General features: G+C 37.3%; 1 protein-coding gene across 1 annotated transcript in view; it reads left to right on the forward strand.

The window, feature by feature from the left end:
- The window catches only part of LOC149805765 (cap-specific mRNA (nucleoside-2'-O-)-methyltransferase 1-like), a 132,849-nt gene that overhangs the window by 57,378 nt on the left and 54,017 nt on the right, over nt 1-21,454 (forward strand). The window contains exons 7-11 of the mRNA XM_089950438.1: nt 49-121; nt 8,356-8,548; nt 9,181-9,299; nt 16,165-16,261; nt 17,376-17,508. Coding sequence (XP_089806564.1) covers nt 49-121; nt 8,356-8,548; nt 9,181-9,299; nt 16,165-16,261; nt 17,376-17,508 — 615 coding nt within the window. The remainder of the gene's footprint in view (nt 1-48; nt 122-8,355; nt 8,549-9,180; nt 9,300-16,164; nt 16,262-17,375; nt 17,509-21,454) is intronic.

The following is a 21,454-nucleotide window of genomic DNA, read 5'->3' on the forward strand; positions in this document are numbered from 1 at the left end:
TTAGATTTAATATGTCTAATAAAAATAATAGTCTCTTTCTATAACCAGAGCTGCCATGAAGATGGCCAACATTGATGCTGTCCTGGACTTCATGTTCACCAGTCCCAAACATTCTGATGGGGTAAGTTAAACTGAAATAGATCCACATTGCTACAGTAAATTGAATATGAAATTAATGGCCTGACTGACATGTATGCATTCTCACAGTAAATTGAATATGAAATTAATGGCCTGACTGACATGTATGTATTCTCACAGTAAATTGAATATGAAATTAATGGCCTGACTGACATGTATGCATTCCTACAATAAACAGACTATGACATTAATGGCCTGACTGACATGTATGCATTCTCACAGTAAATTGAATATGAAATTAATGGCCTGACTGACATGTATGCACTCTCACAGTAAAATTGAATATGAAATTAATGGCCTGACTGACATGCATGCATTCCCACACTAAACTGAATATGAAATGAATGGCCTGAATGACATGCATGCATTCTTACAGTAAATTGAATATGAAATGAATGGCCTGAATGACATATATGCATTCCTACAGTAAGTTAGCTATGAAATGACTGACATTTATCCTTACTTGGATAGTTTGCCATGTAAGTAATTGACTTTTAATTTCAAAAACATTTGTAGACAATGTTGATGGATTGGATGTCACTTCTGTTATTTTAGTAGGCATTGACCCAATGCATTGAGATACTGTTTCTTCTTCAAATATATTGCACAATCATAATACCATAGGAGAACTACCACTGCCTCGCAAATCTAGTCTTCCAGATACTACTTTAACTAAAGGGAGCTAAAAGTTGTCTGCTGATCTATTTGGCAGTCGGGCAGAGTGGTCTCACTTGGCAACACAGAGTAAGAATATCCCAGTTATTAATTTGGCTCATGCCAGGAAGCACACTCTCATCATGAGAGATCTCATAAAAGCCCAAAGCTCCATGGAAGATATACCACTACAAGTTGGAGGAGTTTTTCCGAGGAAAGTATACTCCATCTATATTTCCAACTTTTTCTCTCTTTCTATCAAGACAAACTTCTGCCATTACCAGTCGCCACACTTTGTTGTCATCTCTCATTTAGGTACTTGCATGTGGAGCCTAAGCAACTTCACAGTTAGTTTGTGCTATACTTATTTTATACATGCAAGTCTCTAATTCTCATATAACTCATATATATATGTAATTCCATTATGAATGGGTACATATTGGTGAGTTTATATCCAGGGCTTTCATAGCATCCGGGCGCCAACATTTATGTATTGTATTGTACAGGCAGTCTCTTGGCCTTTTTTCCCTACAAGTGTTGCCTCATAATGGAATTTGTTGCACGTACTGTGTACGTCTCTACAATGGTGCCTCAGTTCCCTTTTATGCGAAGGTTTTTTGTGTATAATGTAGACACTATGGTACATTTCTATATTCTGTTCTGGTTGGACAAATACGCGCTCTATACATGTTTTTTAAATCACCTGCTGCACATGCATGTTTCTATAGTCATGTTTTTATGCATCAACTTTTAAATCATATCTATTGAGCACTTAATCACTTGCATGTCTAGCCTATGCGACTACACAAGTTAGGTTCAGGCTACGTTGTTTACATGTAAGCATGTCTTTATGCTCTGAAGAACTCCTTATATAATTATGTATAATTCTGTCCATTTTTGTATATAAAGGTGAGTTCTTTTGCCACTGCATTTTTAACCTTGGAACACCATGCTTCATTGATTCTACCTGTAGAGGTCATCCTTCACATTACCTACAGGTAAGCATTGTAATTGAAATCATCTGCTATCACTTTTTCCAGGTAACCTTGATTGGATATAACTATGAGCCCAAATGATACTCAAACCTCACACGTGTAGGCATACAGGATTATAAACAAGTTATACTGTAATTAGGTTTTACCTGTATGCTTCTTTGTTTTATTAGACTTATCAATTTCTGTGTCACCTTTATAATGATTCATCTCTGCATTGACATTGTGTTTTAAAACAGGTGCTGGGCTACAGCTTTATCTGTTTTGCTCTGTTTTGTCTTACAGATTAGAACTATAGGCAAAACCCAACAGCATACAGTTCAGACCGAAGACATAACCAGTCTTCTTGCTGATTTTGTCCTTGATGTGAAGCTTTATGGGAACAAGGGAGATAATTCAACTTACCCTTTAGCCACAAAGTGCCAGACATTGACATGCTCAGAAACAGCTACGGCACCCAAGTCACCACCACAAGGCTCCCCCACCATACCTCTTCGGTGTCCAACTTGATTCCTTCTACAGAATGGGCCAGAGCTAATGAACAGCCAAGTTCCATTCATTCAGCAGACATACAGACAGGTTACATGGATCAAATATACCATAACCCATCCCAACTGATGATACTAATGATATCCTCCTCACACTGATGGCCCATTCCCATTGTGACCAGCCTAGACCATATACTAGGGATCATGAAGGGCCAAACATCAATATTATGGGCTCAATCAATAACAGCCTGGGCTTCCAGTACATCGAACCCGACTTTTGCATTTCTTGAGCAGGGACCACTCTACCACCTCACGATACTCATTAGGCATGATGCCAAAAGTAGATCCTCATGCCTCAACAGATGTCGCTTCTCAATTTCCCTACACTCTGCTATGAGAAGAGCCTCTTTACTCTGCGACTGTCTTGAAGTCACAGTTTCTGTTGAGGGCATTCTATGAGTTTAGTGAGCAACAGACCTCGTCCCTCTTTGCCAGGTAAGTCTCATGTGTTACAGGGGACCGTAGCTTCACTAAACACAACCAATATGATGTTGCTTGTTCTACCGGTACCATCATTTATTCTACCCTACACAAGGGCATGGAAAGATTCTGCCTTCTGAACCTCCACTGAGGACATTTTTTTCCACCCCCAGAGCTTTGTCCTCCTCTGACTCCATCAACAACATATACCAGTGCTCCAGCATCTGTTCAGATGGGAGGTTCTGACTTTAGTTATGTTTGTAGTGTTAGGTACTTTCTGGCTCGCCTTCATTATCAGTTCATTGGCAGTTCTAACATTTGCACTCCAACCAGCTTTTCATTTGTAACCCCAGCATTGACATGATCTCGCCACATTGGGGATGACATAGCCACACTCCATGCATATGGAATGGATGGCCCTTGTTGACACTGTGCAGTTAGTGAGCAATATCATTACCATGACTTCGTTTTTAAACTTTTGTTCTCTCTGGCTATCTTCCAACCCACGGAAAATAGCTTATCTTCTTCCATTCACAATACCTCAGGGCATGCATAGAGTCAGTCTCAAGCTAAGGGCACAGCTTTTATCCTCTACCTTCTGTTTAACATCCCAAATGGATGAAGTATGCAAACAAGCCATCAAGGAGACAGATTTCCCTCCATTCTGCAACCACAGCGTCGATACAGGGATAGTACGGGGAGTCAACAAAAGGACACAAGGACCACTCATAGGACACGAACCTCTGAAAGCCGTCCTATAAAAGCTTCAACAAAAATTTTCATACCATATGGATATGGCACTGAGAGGGTTCTTTCATTTGTTCCACACCTTTTTCTTGGTCCCAACATCAAATGACTCTCAATGTCTGGTCATCACTCTAAGCACCCTCAATGCATTTATCCATGCCCCTTGGTTCCCAATGGCAATACCAGAGCACATTTTGTATGATATCCAAGAGAGTGTCTTTGCCATCACTGTGAGTTTAGATGGCAATTACCTTCATGTCTCTATTCATAAGGCTCTCATGATGTTCTTGCGATTCACCTACAACATCATCTGTCAATTCAGGGCACCCCAACTGAGGCTTAATGTTGGCCCCGGGTGTCTTCCCTTATCTGACAAATCAAATAATTGCACAATTCTGGACCATTTCAATGGTGGCAACATCAAATTACCTGGACAACATCCTGCAGCAACATCAGCAAATTGGCTCTAACCAGTCATGATAGCCCTTGTTAACAATCTTTACTTCTCATCAACAAGGAAAAATCTTACCAGGTTATCAATGATTCATGCACCTAGGTATGGACTTCAGTAAACGGGCACCATATTTTGTCTCCCTCAGGATCAGGCTTTGGAACGACCCATGATAACACCTTACTATCTAGGAATTCTATCTGCACGGGATTGCTCCATGAGGCAGCAGACATCATGGTCCTAAGTCACCATCTACTGCATTGCTACTGTTTTTTCTGCACGAATGGAGTCCTCATGTTTGCCCACTGGACCATCCTCTCAAAATCTGCACCCAATTGAGGCACCATAGGTGGAATTGAGAGCAACCAAATTTGGCTCATGTCTAGTATGCATCTCTGCTTCCACCCGCTAAAGTTTACAGTCTGTACCAACACAAGTACGAAAGGCCAGGGAGCCCACCCACTACCATCATTTTGGGATGTCAGCAGTGCATGCATTCCCCAGGAATGACATCTTCATATCAATAATCCTGTGGAGGATGGCCATTGTAAAAGCCTTTCATTTGGGTCAACAATATTTATATGGCAATGGAGTTCTCATTCTGTCTGACATCTCTACAGTGGTGACTTATCTCAGCAACAAGGATTATTTCAATCATACAATGGTGATTTATCTCCAGCAACAAGGAGGACCCCAGCCCCCAGACCTTTGCATCATGGTGTGGGACTTATATCAAACAACAAGGAGGAATTCAATCCTACAATGGTGATTTATCTTCAACAATAAGGAGGACCCCAGTTCATAGACTTTTGCATCATGGTGTAGGACTTATCTCAAACAACAAGGAGGGATTCAATCCTTCATTGGTGATTTATCTTCAACAGTAAGGAGGACCCCAGTCCTAGACTTTTGCATCATGGTGTGGGACTTATTTCAAACAACAAGGAGGAACCCAATCCTACAGTGGTGATTTATCTTCAACAACAAGGAGGACCCCAATCCCCAAACCTTTGTGTCATGGTGTGGGACTTACCTCAAACAACAAGGAAGAACTCAATCCTACAATGGTGACTTATCTTCAACAACAATGAGGACCCCAGTCCCCCAGACTTTTGCATCATGGTGTGGGACTTATCTCAAACAACAAGGAGGAATTCAATCCTACAAAAGTGATTTATCTTCAACAACAAGGAGGACCCTAGTTCCCAGACCTTTGCATCATGGTGTGGGACTTATCTCAAACAACAAGAAGGAACTCAATCCTATTATGGTGATTTATCTTCAACAAAGAGGATTTCAGTCCCAAGACCTTTGTGTCATGGTGTGGGACTTTTTGAAGTGGGGTTGTCATCAACAAGAAATAGAGGTTCACCATATCCCTGGACTCCTCAACAATATGACCAGCCATTCATCATGGAACAATCGACTATTATGGAAGAAATGGTCTTTCCATCCCTCGGTTCTTGCTCAGACCTGTACCCAATGGGACAGACCATTTGTAGGCCTGTTTGCAACAGTTGGGAATGCCAAAACTCCAACCTTTTGATGTCGTGCTCTGACAGGTGGAGTCTTCTCCAGTTGGGTTACCTAGAAGCTGTCTCAGTACCTTAGGGGACTAGAGATAGTATCTCTGGGGAAAGGGGATATACCTCCATCCACCACTTACCTAATCTCCTATGGTATTTTGATTCAGTAATGTATTTGAAGAAGAAACCAATTTTTCCAAGGAAAATGTGTTTCTTCGAAAATACTTACCCAATCATAATACAGATACACCTGCCAGCCTCCCCACAGCTACATCCATTGGGAATGTGCCCTTAGCTCCAGTAATAACTGGGATATTCACACTCTGTGCTGCAAAGTCTTATATGTAAGGGAAGACCACTCTTCTTGAATGCCAAATAGGTCAGTAGACAACTTTTAGCTCCCTTTAGCTAAAAGTAGTATCTGGGAGGCTGGATTTGCAAGATAGTGGTAAATCTCCTAAGGTACACCAATCCCTCAATTACTCTTGCCCTGATAACTCGTGAACCCACTTATAATGTGGGGTCAGGTGTGGATCCCATTTTTTAAAGCAGAAATTGATCCCTTTTTGTTGAGCTTGAAGAAAATCGCAATCAAAATTGGCAACTGAAACTTTGATATATCGCTTGTTTTATCATCAAAAATGATAGATAGGACCTGGAAACTTTAATTAACATTATGAAATATCAAATTTAAAAATAGGTCATACAATTTTTTATATTTTCTTTCCAAACAACATTCCTTGTACACCGCAATTAACAATATGGCAGGAAATTTTGTTCGATGAAAATGTCATTACATCGAGTTGAGGCATTATTTTATTACATACAAATTAAATAATTTTTTATCAATTAAAATTTGTGTTCTAGTTCTATTTTTTAGTTCCTTTTGAGTGTAATCGTCATAAATGCAACGTGTCCTCTTGTACTTAAACATAAAATGCGTCAATCTACTGTAACAGCTATGTCCGTGAGCATTTCTCTGAGAACCTAATTTAGTGCTGACCATGTTTTGATAACTGACTTCCTGAAGTATTTGTTGTATTGTTGCACTAAATTAAAAGCTGGCCTCCTTTGTATTACCATGTTAATTATGTCTATTGAATCAGATGAAGGAGGTGGAATAAAAGAAAGTTAAAAGGTACAAAAATCCTACAAACTTAAAATCTAGTGGACCTGGTTGTATATCGGGTGAAATCACTTCATTTGATCAGTCGAACACTGTTATAAATGTTAATGTGTAGTTAACATAAACTACCTTAAATTAACCGACTCTTTCTTAACTGTGATCAAAGAAAGCAAGGCTGCCAAGCGAAATGAATACTTCGTAAAATAAAGAGCTTGATAACACAGATACAGACCATTATGGGCAAGTGTGTTTCAGAGAATTCTTGAACTGGCACTTAGAGATATCCTCAAGAATGATAAAAAGTTTCATTATTACTTCCAATGAAATCATGACATCAATATTGTAATAAAGGAATCTTGTTTGGTGGTGTATCAACAGTTAGTCTATTTCCCTGCTTAGTGGACTCCTGATTTGGCAGGATACTTTTAAATACCACTACAGGAACCAGACTCATCAAGAAAACAAAAAGCAGTGACATAATACACAGATTTTTCATGTACATGTGATGGTTGTTGAAACCAGTTTTCTCAATGTCAAAGCGAATTTTATCAATTTTTGGAGGTCCCTTGGTAACTCGCACCCTCGCTTATAGTGCGGTCTATGTTTGTGGACCCTGTTGTGTGCAAGTTATCGAGAGAGAGGTGTATTATGATTGTGTAAGTATTTTCGAAGAAACATTTTTCTAGGAAAAATTTTATTTTTTAATATTGAAGGACAATTAATACCTCCTGATTAGATTACCAAGTAATTCTTTATCCTAAGTTTTTATTGAAGTTTGTGAGTTATAGTATGTATGTATATATATATATATATCAGATACTTGCTGCTAATTTATTGAAATAGATGGATAATTGTTTAATGGTCTTAAATGTTGTCATGTACTGTAGCCAAAAGTCCGTGAAAATTGTTACCTTACCGAGAAAGTTTAACATCATATTTTTGTAATCCAGTTAGGAGTTATAGTAGCACAGTGGCAAGTGTGCTGTTCTCGCAGCCATGGTAGCACAGTGGTGAGTGTGCTGTTCTCACAGCCATGGTAGCACAGTGGCTAGTGTGCTGTTCTCACAGCCATGGTAGCACAGTGGCGAGTGTGCTGTTCTCACAGCCATGGTAGCACCGTGGCTAGTGTGCTGTTCTCGCAGCCATGGTAGCACAGTGGTGAGTGTGCTGTTCTCACAGCCATGGTAACACAGTGGCAAGTGTGCTGTTCTCGCAGCCATGGTAGCACAGTGGTGAGTGTGCTGTTCTCACAGCCATGGTAGCACAGTGGCTAGTGTGCTGTTCTCACAGCCATGGTAGTACAGTGGCTAGTGTGCTGTTCTCACTGCCATGGTAGCACAGTGGCGAGTGTGCTGTTCTCACAGCCATGGTAGCGCAGTGGTTAGTGTGCTGTTCTCACAGCCATGGTAGCACAGTGGCTAGTGTGCTGTTCTCACAACCATAGGATGTGTATGTTAATCTTACAATACAGTCAGGTTGGGTCTTGGTGTGTTCTTGGGGAAGAGTTATGTTACTTCAATGGACTCTGCTCCTACTCATCAAACACCAAGCGAAACAAAACATTTACTGCAAATTTGCATAGGATTCATTGTCTTCATGCCCACATGTGAAGAACAACATGCATTTGACAAAAGAACAAATTCTTCACATTTTAATTCATAGTGTATAGGTGTTCTTTAAAATGACAGTATGTTCCTGAAGCTGTTACTTTGGATCTTCATGTACAAGAACCTCTATTTTCTATCTATTTCAGAGGCCAGTTATTGGTCCTAATGAGATTTTATATTTCGCTGACATTTGTGCTGGTCCAGGAGGTTTCAGTGAATATGTTTTGTGGAGAACCAAAGGGGAATCTAAGGGATTTGGTATGACCCTTAAGGGTGCAAATGATTTTAAGTTGGAGGACTTTTTTGCTGGACCTGGAGAGATGTTTGAACCTCATTATGGTAGGTGGTCACAAAGACTTGCCATGAATTATAGGGATCCATCAGTGTTATATGTAGCTTGTAGACATATCCTGGTTCCATAGTTAGGAGCATTAAGTCTAACAAATTATGATAATTTTAGAACCATAGTTTAGTTTCAACATATTTTATTTTACAAATGATTTGCAAAGTCAATTGAAATATAAACACGTTTCTAATAGCAAGTTACAATAACTAATAGCAAGTTACAGTAACAGTTAACAAATTAAAATAACCAATAACAAGTTACAGTAACCAATAACAATTTACAGTAACTAATAAAAAGTTACAATAACTCAGGAGCTCCTCTGTATTATAGTACTGATTTGAACCTCATTAACATTGCACAAAGTAATTACACTTCATGAAAATTGAACACAACTATCTTAAACAAAATGCATATTGGAACATTTGAGAAAAATATCAGGTGTTTACATTCTTTTACAAAATACAGCAAAATATATAATAAGATAAAATTTGTGTGATGTGTTGATCGATACTGAATGATACAGATGTCAGTCAGACATGTGCACAGAGAGGTCTATCCAAATATTCAGACTTGTTGACTGTCAGCTTTTTTGTTGTTGGTGTTTTTCATACTTTCATGTTTGCAGGTGTTCAAGGTCTAGATGGGGATGGAGACATCTTCAAACCAGACAACCAGGAAGCTTTTATCTCATTTGTCAAGGAAAACACAGATGGACAAGGTGTTCATTTTGTCATGGCAGATGGAGTAAGCACACATCTCTTCACCTGACAGTTCTTCTACATCATGACACTCATCTTAACAAAGGAATATTGTTAAGTCAGGCCAAGGTTTTCACCTATTTATTTGGAGGGGGGGTCAGTGGTTCCTTGGGAGTAAATCATTACAAAAGAGGTCAAAGTTTGCTGCAGAAGAGTAAAATATAAATCATTAAGAATTAGGCTTCCATCTGCCGTTAGACAAGAAAATGTCCCATTAGCAAAATATTGGGAAACTTCTTTTAGCCCCAGGCTCTTGGTTCTTTGTGGCAGTTTTGGGGGTTTTCAAAGTTGTGCTCATTGCACCTATCAGACACCTACAGAGACATTCTGATTGTAATTCAAGGGTTTGCATTGCTTTCCATTAGCCACCCAAGGCTGGTCTTGATGAATGGAAATCACATTGTGGGTGTGAGGCCAAACACCAGCACAACAGTTTAACACAATAAAAGACATACAAAGTGTATATTATACTGGTAATTGTGCAAAGTGTATATTATACTGGTAGTGGTACAAAGTGTTATTATACTGGTAGCGGTGCAAAGTGTATATTATACTGGTAGTGATGCAAAGTGTATATTATACTGGTAGTGATGCAAAGTGTATATTATACTGGTTGTGGTGCAAAGTGTATATTATACTGGTAGTAGTGCAAAGTATAATATACTGGTAGTGGTACAAAGTGTATATTATACTGGTAATAGTGCAAAGTGTATATTATACGGGTAGTGGTGCAAAGTGTATATTATACAGGTAGTGGTGCAAAGTGTATATTATACTGGTAGTGGTGCAAAGTGTAATATACTGGTAGTGGTGCAAAGTGTATATTATACTGGTAGTGGTGCAAAGTGTATATTATACTGGTTGTGCAAAGTGTATATTATACTGGTAGTGGTGCAAAGTGTATATTATACTGGTTGTGGTGCAAAGTGTATGTTATACTGGTAGTGGCACAAAGTGTAATATACTGGTAGTGGTGCAAAGTGTATATTATACTGGTTGTGGTGCAAAGTGTATATTATACTGGTAGTGGTGCAAAGTGTAATATACTGGTAGTGGTGCAAAGTGTATATTATACTGGTAGTAGTGCAAAGTGTATATTATACTGGTAGTGGTACAGAGTGTATATTATACTGGTAGTAGTGCAAAGTGTACATTATACTGGCAGTGGTACAGAGTGTATATTATACTGGTAGTGGTGCAGAGCGTATATTATACTGGTAGTGGTGCAAAGTGTAATATACTGGTAGTGGTGCAAAGTGTATATTATGCTGGTAGTAGTACAAGGTGTATATTATACTGGTAGTAGTGCAAAGTGTAATATACTGGTAGTGGTGCAAAGTGTAATATACTGGTAGTGGTGCAAAGTGTATATTATGCTGGTAGTAGTACAAGGTGTATATTATACTGGTAGTGGTATTATCGTGATTCAGATCATTTTTATTCATATTTCAATTCATTATTCAATTGTAATTCAGAATTAGAGAATGCACACATTTATCAATCATTAGAAAAGAAAGACCAGCATTCTTTTATTACCACCATCTGGTTGAGTTTCTGATATCTTACACTGTTTCTGATTGCAAGTTAAAGATCCAAGCATCAACAAGCCTTTTTGTTGATAATGATGACTCTCATCTAATTTTAATCCAACATTTTGAAAAACACACCTGTGAGGTTTTCACAACAAAGGCAGATATTGCAGACCTGGGAATGTCAAAACCCTTCTTTGTACACATGGACTGGAAGCATAGCCTTGATCCCTCTGTGGAGATCACTGTAAACAGACATGCTTAGAAGTCAGTTTTGTACATTCTTATGTATTTGGGCTCTCATAAAAAGTAACAAGAAAAGAGTGAAGACAACAAGCTTTGTAAAATTTAATAAATAATTTATTTCCCTAGAAAAACAAGGTAAAAATGAGTTATAGAACTTAAGGTTTTAAGAATCAAGTCGGAGAATAATGCAAGAATTGAAAATTAGAAGTCCTAGTTATAAAATGTTCTAATGAATTTGAGTTTGAGTCCTGACAAAAATCCAAAATGAAAGGCGATGACGTATACTGTAGCCAGTATAGTACGGATATTTCTTCAGTTCTTTGTTGTACCACAGAAAATAATCCGGTGTTTGAATTCTGAATAAAATTTCAATAAATGTCTTTGTCCAAAAATTATGTATGAGCACTATAATATTCCAGGGAAAAGAATTAATAATTCCATAAAATAAATTTTCAACTCAACTGGTCGCAACAAAACACCTTTCAGTGTCCAAGGTAAAATGCCCAAACTGAGATTATTTCTCTAAACATCAGTATAAAACCTGATTATTGCACAAATCAGATGCCCAGATGTGGATCACTCCACTGGTAAACCCTAATTGATACATGATATTTGTCATGTATTCCCACTATGGCCTTGCTTCCACCCTATAAATCATACATTAAGAATAAATTTTAAAAAGTTGTTTACATGAACCATCACTAATTTTGAAACAAGGTCAGGAATTAGGTCAGCATTAGGTGTTTATGACAAAACAGCAAGGTCATACTAATTTCTGGAAAATATCAAATTCCTGTAAACAAATGTAGTTTACTTTAACATGTAATGAAATTTTAAAAAATAAAACTTACAAACAGACAATTAAATTAAATCAAATATAAATTAAATCAGATATACATACCAACATAGTGTACTCAAAAGCTTAACACTCATTCTCCAGTTGCAATGATGCTTTTGTTCACCTCCAGCTTTGAGAGAGTGATGCATTCACATCCATGGTCAAATTCAAGGTCACCTTAAGATCTCAACCTCTATCTTACAATCTTTTTTTTAAACATAGTTGATGTCAGGAAACGGTTCAGATGTAAACTTCATGCAGGCCTAGAGACATAGAGGCCAGGCTTCATTTTCCAGGAGGTACATCAGGAAAACCTTTCTCCAAACATTACTTTTTGACAATAGACAAGCTTTGCATCCAGGCAGCTTTCCACAAAAAATAACACCATGTTTGTGCTGCACTTTTCTATTGTTCCATTGGGGGCAAGACCTAGTCCCTTTACCATACTGAAGAGGCTTTGCTGCAATGATCTGTTTGTCGTTATGTCTTGCAAATCATCTTGGAGGGCCTCCAGATCATATTTTTGAATCATAGCTCCATGGGCCTTAGGTGTCCAAGTGTAATAAAGCTCTCACCTTTACAGGTCATTGACATCTCTCTTCTGTCTATGTGAGTTTGAGTCTCTGTTTGACCCATGTGGGCATGTGAGTAAACATGCTTCTCATTTATTTTCTGTTCTTCCTGTCATTTTCATTAGATCTTCCTACACCAAATAGACTGGCTGCCATGCATAGCCTGTAATGTGCTGAAAAATGATGTTAAACCCACAAAACAACAACAACATCCCAGCGTAACTGTGAAGTGTCTGTTCCTTTTGCTACTGACACTCATAGATTTATAAACCTCAGAAACGAGCAGCACGCATAATTTTACATGCATCTATTGATCATCCCTTAAAAGCATTGTTTACAGAACTCAAATGGTTCACAGTATATGACAGGACAGATTTTCACAAGGCAGTTCTTTTATATAAATGTCTACGAGGAACTACACCGGAGTATCTTCAGGACTTATTCAGGCCTTTTTAAACATAATACCAGTCGAGATCAGTATCACATGGAAACCTTCTAGTACCAAAACCAAAAACAGAACAATTTAAAAAGAGCTTCCAATACTCTGGTACAGTTCTGTGGAACAAGGTTCCACTACATGTAAAATCTGCTGAAAATAGTACGGTATTGAAGAAGAGATATCATGAGCATGTATGTGTTTCTAATAGATAATGGAAGTTAGTATTTTAATACTGAACATGTTAAAATACACAGTAATTATTGCTATCTTCATATAATGTACATTGTTATACTCTTCTTAAGAGGGCCTCAAGGGAGAATAGTTCTTGACTAATGATTCACCCTCTATAAATAAAACATTATTTTTATTATTATTATTATTATTATTATAGAAACTCATACATGGCAGGCATTTTGCAGCAGGAAATGAAGACTTTTGTCATGAAAAGGGGAGTAGAGCTCATTTGCAGCAGCAATTCACTAGGATTTTCCTTCAACCATTTTCTAGTTCAGAGGTCCTTCAGGTCATAGATCTAAGCTATATCAGCCAACATTTTGGCATCCAAGTTCAGAATGAAGACCAATTCTCAAAACTATTCAGGAGGGAGATTTTATAATGAGCCTAGATCGATATTCCTGTTTTCTGAGATTCACTTTTAGGAACAGTGAACCAGTCCAGGGCATCTGATTCTTATTTCCGGATACTTCACTTTGCCCACCAAGACAAATAAGTTTTCATGTTACATCTCAAAAACTTGGAGAATCTCTCTTGGCTTGTAATGGTATCACACTGCAGGATCAAGCATTGGAACTCACACTCATTGGGAGTTTGGTTCCTGTTGTGATATCATATGGGAAAAATTATGGATCAGTGATATCCTAAATCTAGCGGCTCAGATTCCCAGGAAAACCTTCCCTTCAGTTATTTGCAGAAGCAACTATACATGCAGGTTGCTCATCACAACCCAGATATGCTGAACCAGCAAACCTGGCTCATATCAAAACAAACCCTAAGAAAAAACATTTCTGCAACGAACCTAATTGCTTCACAAAGAAGGGCCACCTCTTTGAAAGTCTATGAGAGGAAATTGAGAACCTTTTCCCAGTGGTATAAGCAGAGAAATATCTATCTCTGTACCATATTATCTAACTTCTTAGATATTATCTAACTTGTTCCATTGACTTTTTTTTGGCTTCTCTGAGTCATGGACTGATATTCCACAATTTCAGACATAATACATAATACCTGACATGCACTGAGACGGAGATCTCATTTGCTGTTTAAAGGAAGGTGTGATATTTTTATGCAGACTCAGTAATAGTGGATATGTTTGGCTTTCCTCTTCAGTCTACAAAGGAATTAACTCTAGACCAGATACATTTCTTACTCATATCAGCTCATGAGATTGGGGCAGTCACACTATCATAGCATTTGAGTGACTGACATCCCCTAAGTCATGGGATGGAGGTCAGAGACTACATTCTTCAGATTTTACCTCAGAGATCTTTCATCCCAAATATCTAAACTCCTCCTAAATCAGTGGCACAGGTTACACGGTTTTATTGGAACAATGTTCTGTCTTGAGACCATGTCCAATCATGGACCTGTGCTAACTTTAAATAAAATTTCATACAAGACTTGAAGTTGTTTTGCATGTATTAACAAACTGGAGCCAAGGTCAAGTATCAGATAACATGGATGTAATTCCATCCAGTTTCTTTGATAAAAGAGCATGTGCTTAACCAGCAGTGGTAACTGATGTTTGCTGGGTTTTAGCATGAACCCTCTTAAAGGGGAAACCACTCTTGTCTGGCTTTCATCTCTCTTAAGTTGATGACTTTGTTAGTACCTTTATGGGTAAAACAAGCCAAAAGGTGTGGTTAACATCTGTTTAAGCTTGGAAGGACTGCATTTGTAAAGTAGTGGATGTTTTCGAAAAACACATTTATGATTGGGTATGTGATATTGAAGGAACACTCAAAAATTAGCATCTCCAGCTGAGTATGTAATTTTGGATGTAGAATCAAAATTTGGAATGAAATGTGAAGGTAAATATTAATTTAATTTTGCTTTTAATAGAAAAGAATTTGTCAAAAATAAACACTGCAATAACTTCTCCAGGCTTTTGTAACCCCAGATTTGCATTTAACAATTATTCATACTACCATTTAACGATTAGTCATACTACCATTGGTCAAGTGAAATGGGGGATGTTTTTCAAAAAACATGAAATGAGACAATATATAAAATTATTTTGCTTTACTTACAAAGGAATGTGTCCTTGCTAGACATTTTAGTTACTTTTCCCAGTTTCTTATGTCTATTATGACGTGGCATTTTACTTTGTCAAACTAATTATGTGTAAGAAAATAAATTATACAAGGTTGGGCAAAGTTAGGGCTGAACCTAAAACAATAATTTAGTTTTGTCTACCAATATCCTTGCATGAAATTTTTTTTATAACTTTCATAGACAATAAGGAACTATCATTCTTCAAAATATATGAATTAGGCTTTCGGTGTTCATTTTTTTTCCCTAAATGGTCATACAGGACAATGAAAAACTCCTGGATTAATCCCAGGTTAGCTCACACAATGGAAGCCCAACAACTAAGCAGTCATTTGTCAGGCTGTTATGTTCAGTCTTTTCCTGATTGTCTTTGTAAACTCTGGGCCCTAATAAGTTGGCCTTGAAATTTGGTATGAGTTCCCAATTTCAATGTATGATTGATGCAGTTTAAGCACAAATCATTTTGGTATAATGGCATTCTATAATTTTTGCTTTCTCTTATCATGATTCTACACATTTTATGATAACTTGGGTATTTCATAACAGTGAGACACTCATCCTCACCCAGATCATTCTTAGCCAACATTCATTTACACTTTCTTTGGGTGCTACAACATTAACAAGTTACTTAATACTTTCCTCAAGCAACACAAATTTATTATATAAAAAAAACAAATCTTTGCTTTTCATTCAACATACAACATGTTGCATTTACATCACACAGGTCAGTGTAAGTTTTCAGGACAAGACTGTACAAATATCAATAGCAGTAGAGGTTATAAAAAAGATGTCTACAACAAAATGTCTCGGCATTAATTTGGAGCAAGAGCAGCTTTGATTCATTGATTAACATCAGTGCATCTCTCAGCAAAAAAAATAAGAAAAGCACTTTTATATGGTGGTGGTACATTATCCAATGTATTTCTTTCTGCTTTCAGGGTTTCTCGGTAGATGGAGAGGAAAATATACAAGAAATTTTGTCAAAACAGCTCTACCTGTGTCAGTTTCTTGTAGCCATATCTATATTACGGCCAGGTAGGTTCCTTATCATTAGTTATAATAAGCTACATGTACACTCAATTTTTATTGTTTCATATCAGTTTTACAAGAAATATATTTATATGGTAACATATTTTGAAAATAATTATTTTGCATAATACATTTGTATGAGGGTTTGTTGGATAATATACTAGTCAAATTTCATATAACAAATGATGATCAGTGCACTATCCAGAATCACAGAATATTGTTTCACAATAAGAATGGAATGAAAAGTTATACAGATTTTGAAATGTAGTATGTCACATATGTGTAATACAGATGAACTAAGTTTTTCACTTTATACTTTGTTTAAATTGATGTTTGCATTATACACATCAAAATATGGTACACTTTTGCTTAAGAACACAATATAACTATTACCATAGCCATCAGGGTTAGTGATGTGTATTTAACTATAACCATTGCCAATAGGATTAGTAATTTGTATTTAACTATAACCATTGCCAATAGAATTATCCATGTGTATTTAACTATAACCATTGCCAATAAGATTAGCCATGTGTATTTAACTGTAACCATTAACATTAGGATTAGCCATGTGTATTTAACTATAACTATTGCCAATATGATTAGCCATATGTATTTAACTATAACCATTGCCATTAGGATTAGCCATGTGTATTTAACTATAAACATTGTCAATAGGATTAGCCATGTGTATTTAACTACAACCATTGCCATTAGGATTGGCCATGTGTATTTTGTTTAACTATAACCATTGCCGTTAGGATTAGTAATGTGTATTTAATAATAACCATTGCCAATAGGATTAGTAGTGAGTATTTAACTAAAAACCATTGCCAATAGGACTAGCCATATGTATTTAACTAAAAACCATTGCCAATAGGATTAGTCATGTGTGCATGGCAAATTTTTATATACCCTTAACCATATCATTGTTGGAAGCAGTGCAATTAACCATTTATAGTTAGCCATTAGTTTATAATTACTGCTAGTGTATTTTAGACATACAAAGAAACATTGGAGATTAAACGTTGTTTTATTGCAGCTTCAGATAACAACTTGTTACTAATTTCATCAATTAAAACATTTTAGGGCATTGAATCAGCAATAATTTTCATTGTAGGTGGCCATTTTATGTGCAAGCTGTTTGATGTGTTTACATCTTTTAGTGTCGGACTGGTATACTTGATGTATAGAGTATTTGACAGAGTCAGTTTATTTAAACCTGTGACCAGTCGTCCTGCCAATTCAGAGAGGTATATGTTCTTGGTTTTTTGAGTACAGATTTTTCCAGTACAGAGCTTGTTAGTTCAGTTTCATGTTTGTGTTCTTCCTTGGATTCTGCAGATTCAGTTAATCAGATTTTAATTAATTTTGCTTATAATGAAGCATTGTGAGCCTTAGACAATACATGAACTCCTCTGGAGTCCATAGTCTGCATTCAGGTGTTTGATTTAAGCAACCCAACATCTTAGAGATATTGGCACAAAGTCAATTATCCCCTGTACCTTCTTGTAAAAGATGTTTATTTTGTGTTGAAAGTCTTTTTTCTGACTTCATTTTTAAAAGCAGAATTAATGTTCATTAGGAATCCATGTTTTAGAGAAATATTCTCATTAACTGAGATAAAACTTAATCTTACACCAGATTGTCAGAATATTAACAGGGCTCAGGAAAAGCATTCATCCCATCTCATCCTGACAAGGTAACAATTTGCTGGGTTGAGTAAAACATTCGTCATCCCTTGGCTGTGTAAATTCAGAATCGCACCTTCAGAATAAATCTGAATGCATTTTCTATCCAAAGTTCAACATCGCCTAACATTTGGACTACTTGTTGTCAGTCTAAAACATGTCATGAAAAAATTACTTCGCTTTTCTCCTTCAAATATGTTCACCAGTCACATTAACATTATTGATATACACCTTGCGAATCGTGCCCTTCTAAAAGATGAAAATGGTCTTTTCCTGTCTATTTCATATAGACAAAGAGCAATAACTCCTGCCATTACCCCCCTTGCCACTTCCAGCTCTCACTAGTTTTAAGCTTTGCTGCTGTACTAATAACCTGTACATTATACCTCAAACAATCCAAGCCATCTTAGTGTTAAAACTGGACCATCCAACTTTAAATTTGGTTTTATTGTGTTGGTCAACCATTCTTCTACAGGTTGTGTACATTATTTTTATAAATTTTTCCCAATTTGAGTGGCTTTGTCACCTTTACAGTTTCAAAGCAAAGGAAGACAACCATGACTCATATATCATATATGCTAAGTGTATGCGATCTGTGCCATGCAGATTGTGTAATACATGGGCAGAGGATGTGTGGACTACAGTAGTCCAGAAGGCAGCAAAAGGGAAGGAAAGATGGAATAATTAATGGAAAGATAAATTGACAACCTCAGTATACATCCAAATACAACCTCTGTTGTGAGTCTTGTAGTGGAATCTAGGCCTCCAACCCCCAACTGCCCAACTTAAATGTTTGTTGCTTGTAGTCATCAGCCACATTTACATCAGCGGCAATGGAGAATAATGTTGAGATGGTACAACCGTCTGCCTTCGAACAGGTACATCACTTGTTTTTGGAAACAATGATGCAATTTTTGACATTAGGCCAGATATTACCTTTAATTCTCTCACTCTCTTCCACACCTTCCACCAACTCATTAGGGGAGACACCCCAATTTTATGCAGCCCAGTAGTGGGTGTATGTCGAACTGCATGTCCAAGCATTGAATTTGGACCTGTAAGTCCATATCCATGGGGTTTATACCAGATCCATTGGATTCAATTCATAATACAGCTTTTCTATCAGCCATTCAGCTTTGGGACTCCTTTATGGATCTGTCCTTTTAACTGTACCGTTAGTGACATACCCTGACTACGATGGAGATTTCAGTGAGAAATCTATCAATCCAACCAGGCCATTTGAGTGGTAGATACCTGTTATAGCTGGAGCATCTTTGATACCACCAGTATCCATGCCAACCATATGCCAAGCAAACCAGCTGGTCATTCTGGCAGTGCTGGACTTCCATATGTTCACTGCTTATCTATTTGGGAGAGTTTGTGACATTTTGAAAGAGGGCAGAATTGAGTCATTGAAGCTATCTGGTATGGCTTATCCAGAGCTGCAAGCAGAATGAGATCAGGTCTCAACACACAGTGAGTTTGATGAAGCTATTACAAATCAGCTGTGCTCAGATCTGACCATGGAATGGACTGAAATTAGCTTCAGTGTCGCAGTCAAGGATATGTTAGGGTGTTGGTAATTTTTGAATGCCATCCACCTCCTACTCAAGACTGTAAAGTTAAAGCATCAATAGATTTTAATGAGGCGGAAGAGATGCCGTCCTTTCATCTCATTCCCCATTCTGCTAAAATTAAGGAGATCAGTGACTGGCTGTTGCATATAAATGGTAACCCGGGAATACTAAGGCATTCTTTTCAAAAAGCCCAGTACAATCACCGTTTTCATCCTGCTGCTACAAAACTGACTCAGATGTTTTCAGTACTTATCTCCTTTCCCTTGATAAAAATTTAGCAGCAGTTCACATGTCTGTTCCACTGTTTTATAAAGTGGGCAGAAATGTATTCCATGCCATGTCAAAGTTAGTCTGGAATGTAATCACTGTGTCTTCAGTGCTAGATTTGACATCAATAGCAATTTGCTGACTCTTAGAGAAGTCCAGCAGTAACCACGCTTAGGGGTCAACAGCCAGGATTTCTTGAGTTATTGACTGGGAGCTCACCATTTCATGGCTAATGCATTGTCTGCTTCAGTCAACTTAGACCTGATATGACTTGACACATCTTTGCAGTCCATTTTAGTCAAGCCTAGTCATACCCTGGCTTTACAGATGCCCCTGGTTGGGTCACCATTATTCTTTGGATGAAAAATTGAAGAAGTTCAGAGGCTAGCAGCTCAGGAAATGCTGCTGCAACTTGCCACTTTACCCACACAGGTTTTTGAAACACCATTTTACAGGAATGATAAGCAGACTATGGACAACGGATCTTTTCAGTCAGCTGTGCAATATAGATCCCAGCCCAATGCCAGGAGACAACAGTCTGACCGAACTAGAAGGCAGCCATACAGAGGTGGTAAGAAACTTCATTTCTCCAACTTTAACATATGTGTCAACCATTACGCTTTTGGCATAATCATTATACTTTTTTTCACAAAATTACACCTTAATGCATAAATGTATTTGGATTATGCATTTTTGGTATATCCCCTTCCAAAACAAAAATTAATAAAATTTTTTCTCATTTTTATTAACATCCAATTAATCCCACACACCATTTCTAGAAAAGACGGCTTCTATGTAACTTCAACATAAGAGTATGCTTTTCCGTAGATTTGTATGCCCAATCCTATCAGTACTATGTTCTATTTATAGCAGCTGCCCTATTTCTAAGAAACATACTGGTTTCTAATTACAAACTTTTGACCTCAGATTCTATTTAAAGCAGCTGTATGGCTTAGTAGGAGAGAACAGACTGGTTTTCTAACTTTTATTCTTTGCCAGCAAATTGTTTGTTTGAATTCATATCTGGTACAGAACCAGTCTGTAGGTTTTTGGTGCTAGAAGTCAAGTCTGATTTATTCTAGTCGATGCATGTGTTTGAACAAAAATGTTTTTCAGGTAATTTCACAGATGGATTAGGAAAAGATGAAAAACCGATTCAGAGATGAATACATGAATTACACAATACAGCGTTCCATTCTAGGGCAGTTTCTTGCGCCTTGCAGGCAGTGTGGACAGGATTTTAATATTGATCATGGTAGTAAAACAAAGAAACCTTGAATTAGCTCGTTTTACTAACTCCAATACTAAGGTAAGATTTTTTTTACAACAGAACTAAATTGTGGACATGAATTTTATAAATGCAGAGGCGTTATGTACCGAGTTCTTAATAGAACATGGACTATCCCCTGTAACCCAGCACTTAGTGCTATATGGTTTGCAAAACATTTATAGTGTTTTGAAATGCAATATGGGAATCTGCTGCTTTTTAAAGCTCAAAGTGTTATATACGAAAACTTGAAGCAGTAATTGATGTTAAAAGTCCAGAGGGATAAATAAATCATTTTGTACATGTGCTCATTGAATTTATATCATGTTATATGTGGATTACTCTTTTTCTGCTCAGATTACTCTTTTTGTCCACTTGGATTACGCCTTTTCCTCAC

The sequence above is a fragment of the Sinohyriopsis cumingii genome, chromosome 2 (assembly GCF_028554795.1).
Source record: "Sinohyriopsis cumingii isolate HCF-2022 chromosome 2, ASM2855479v2, whole genome shotgun sequence".
NCBI lineage: Eukaryota > Metazoa > Mollusca > Bivalvia > Unionida > Unionidae > Sinohyriopsis > Sinohyriopsis cumingii.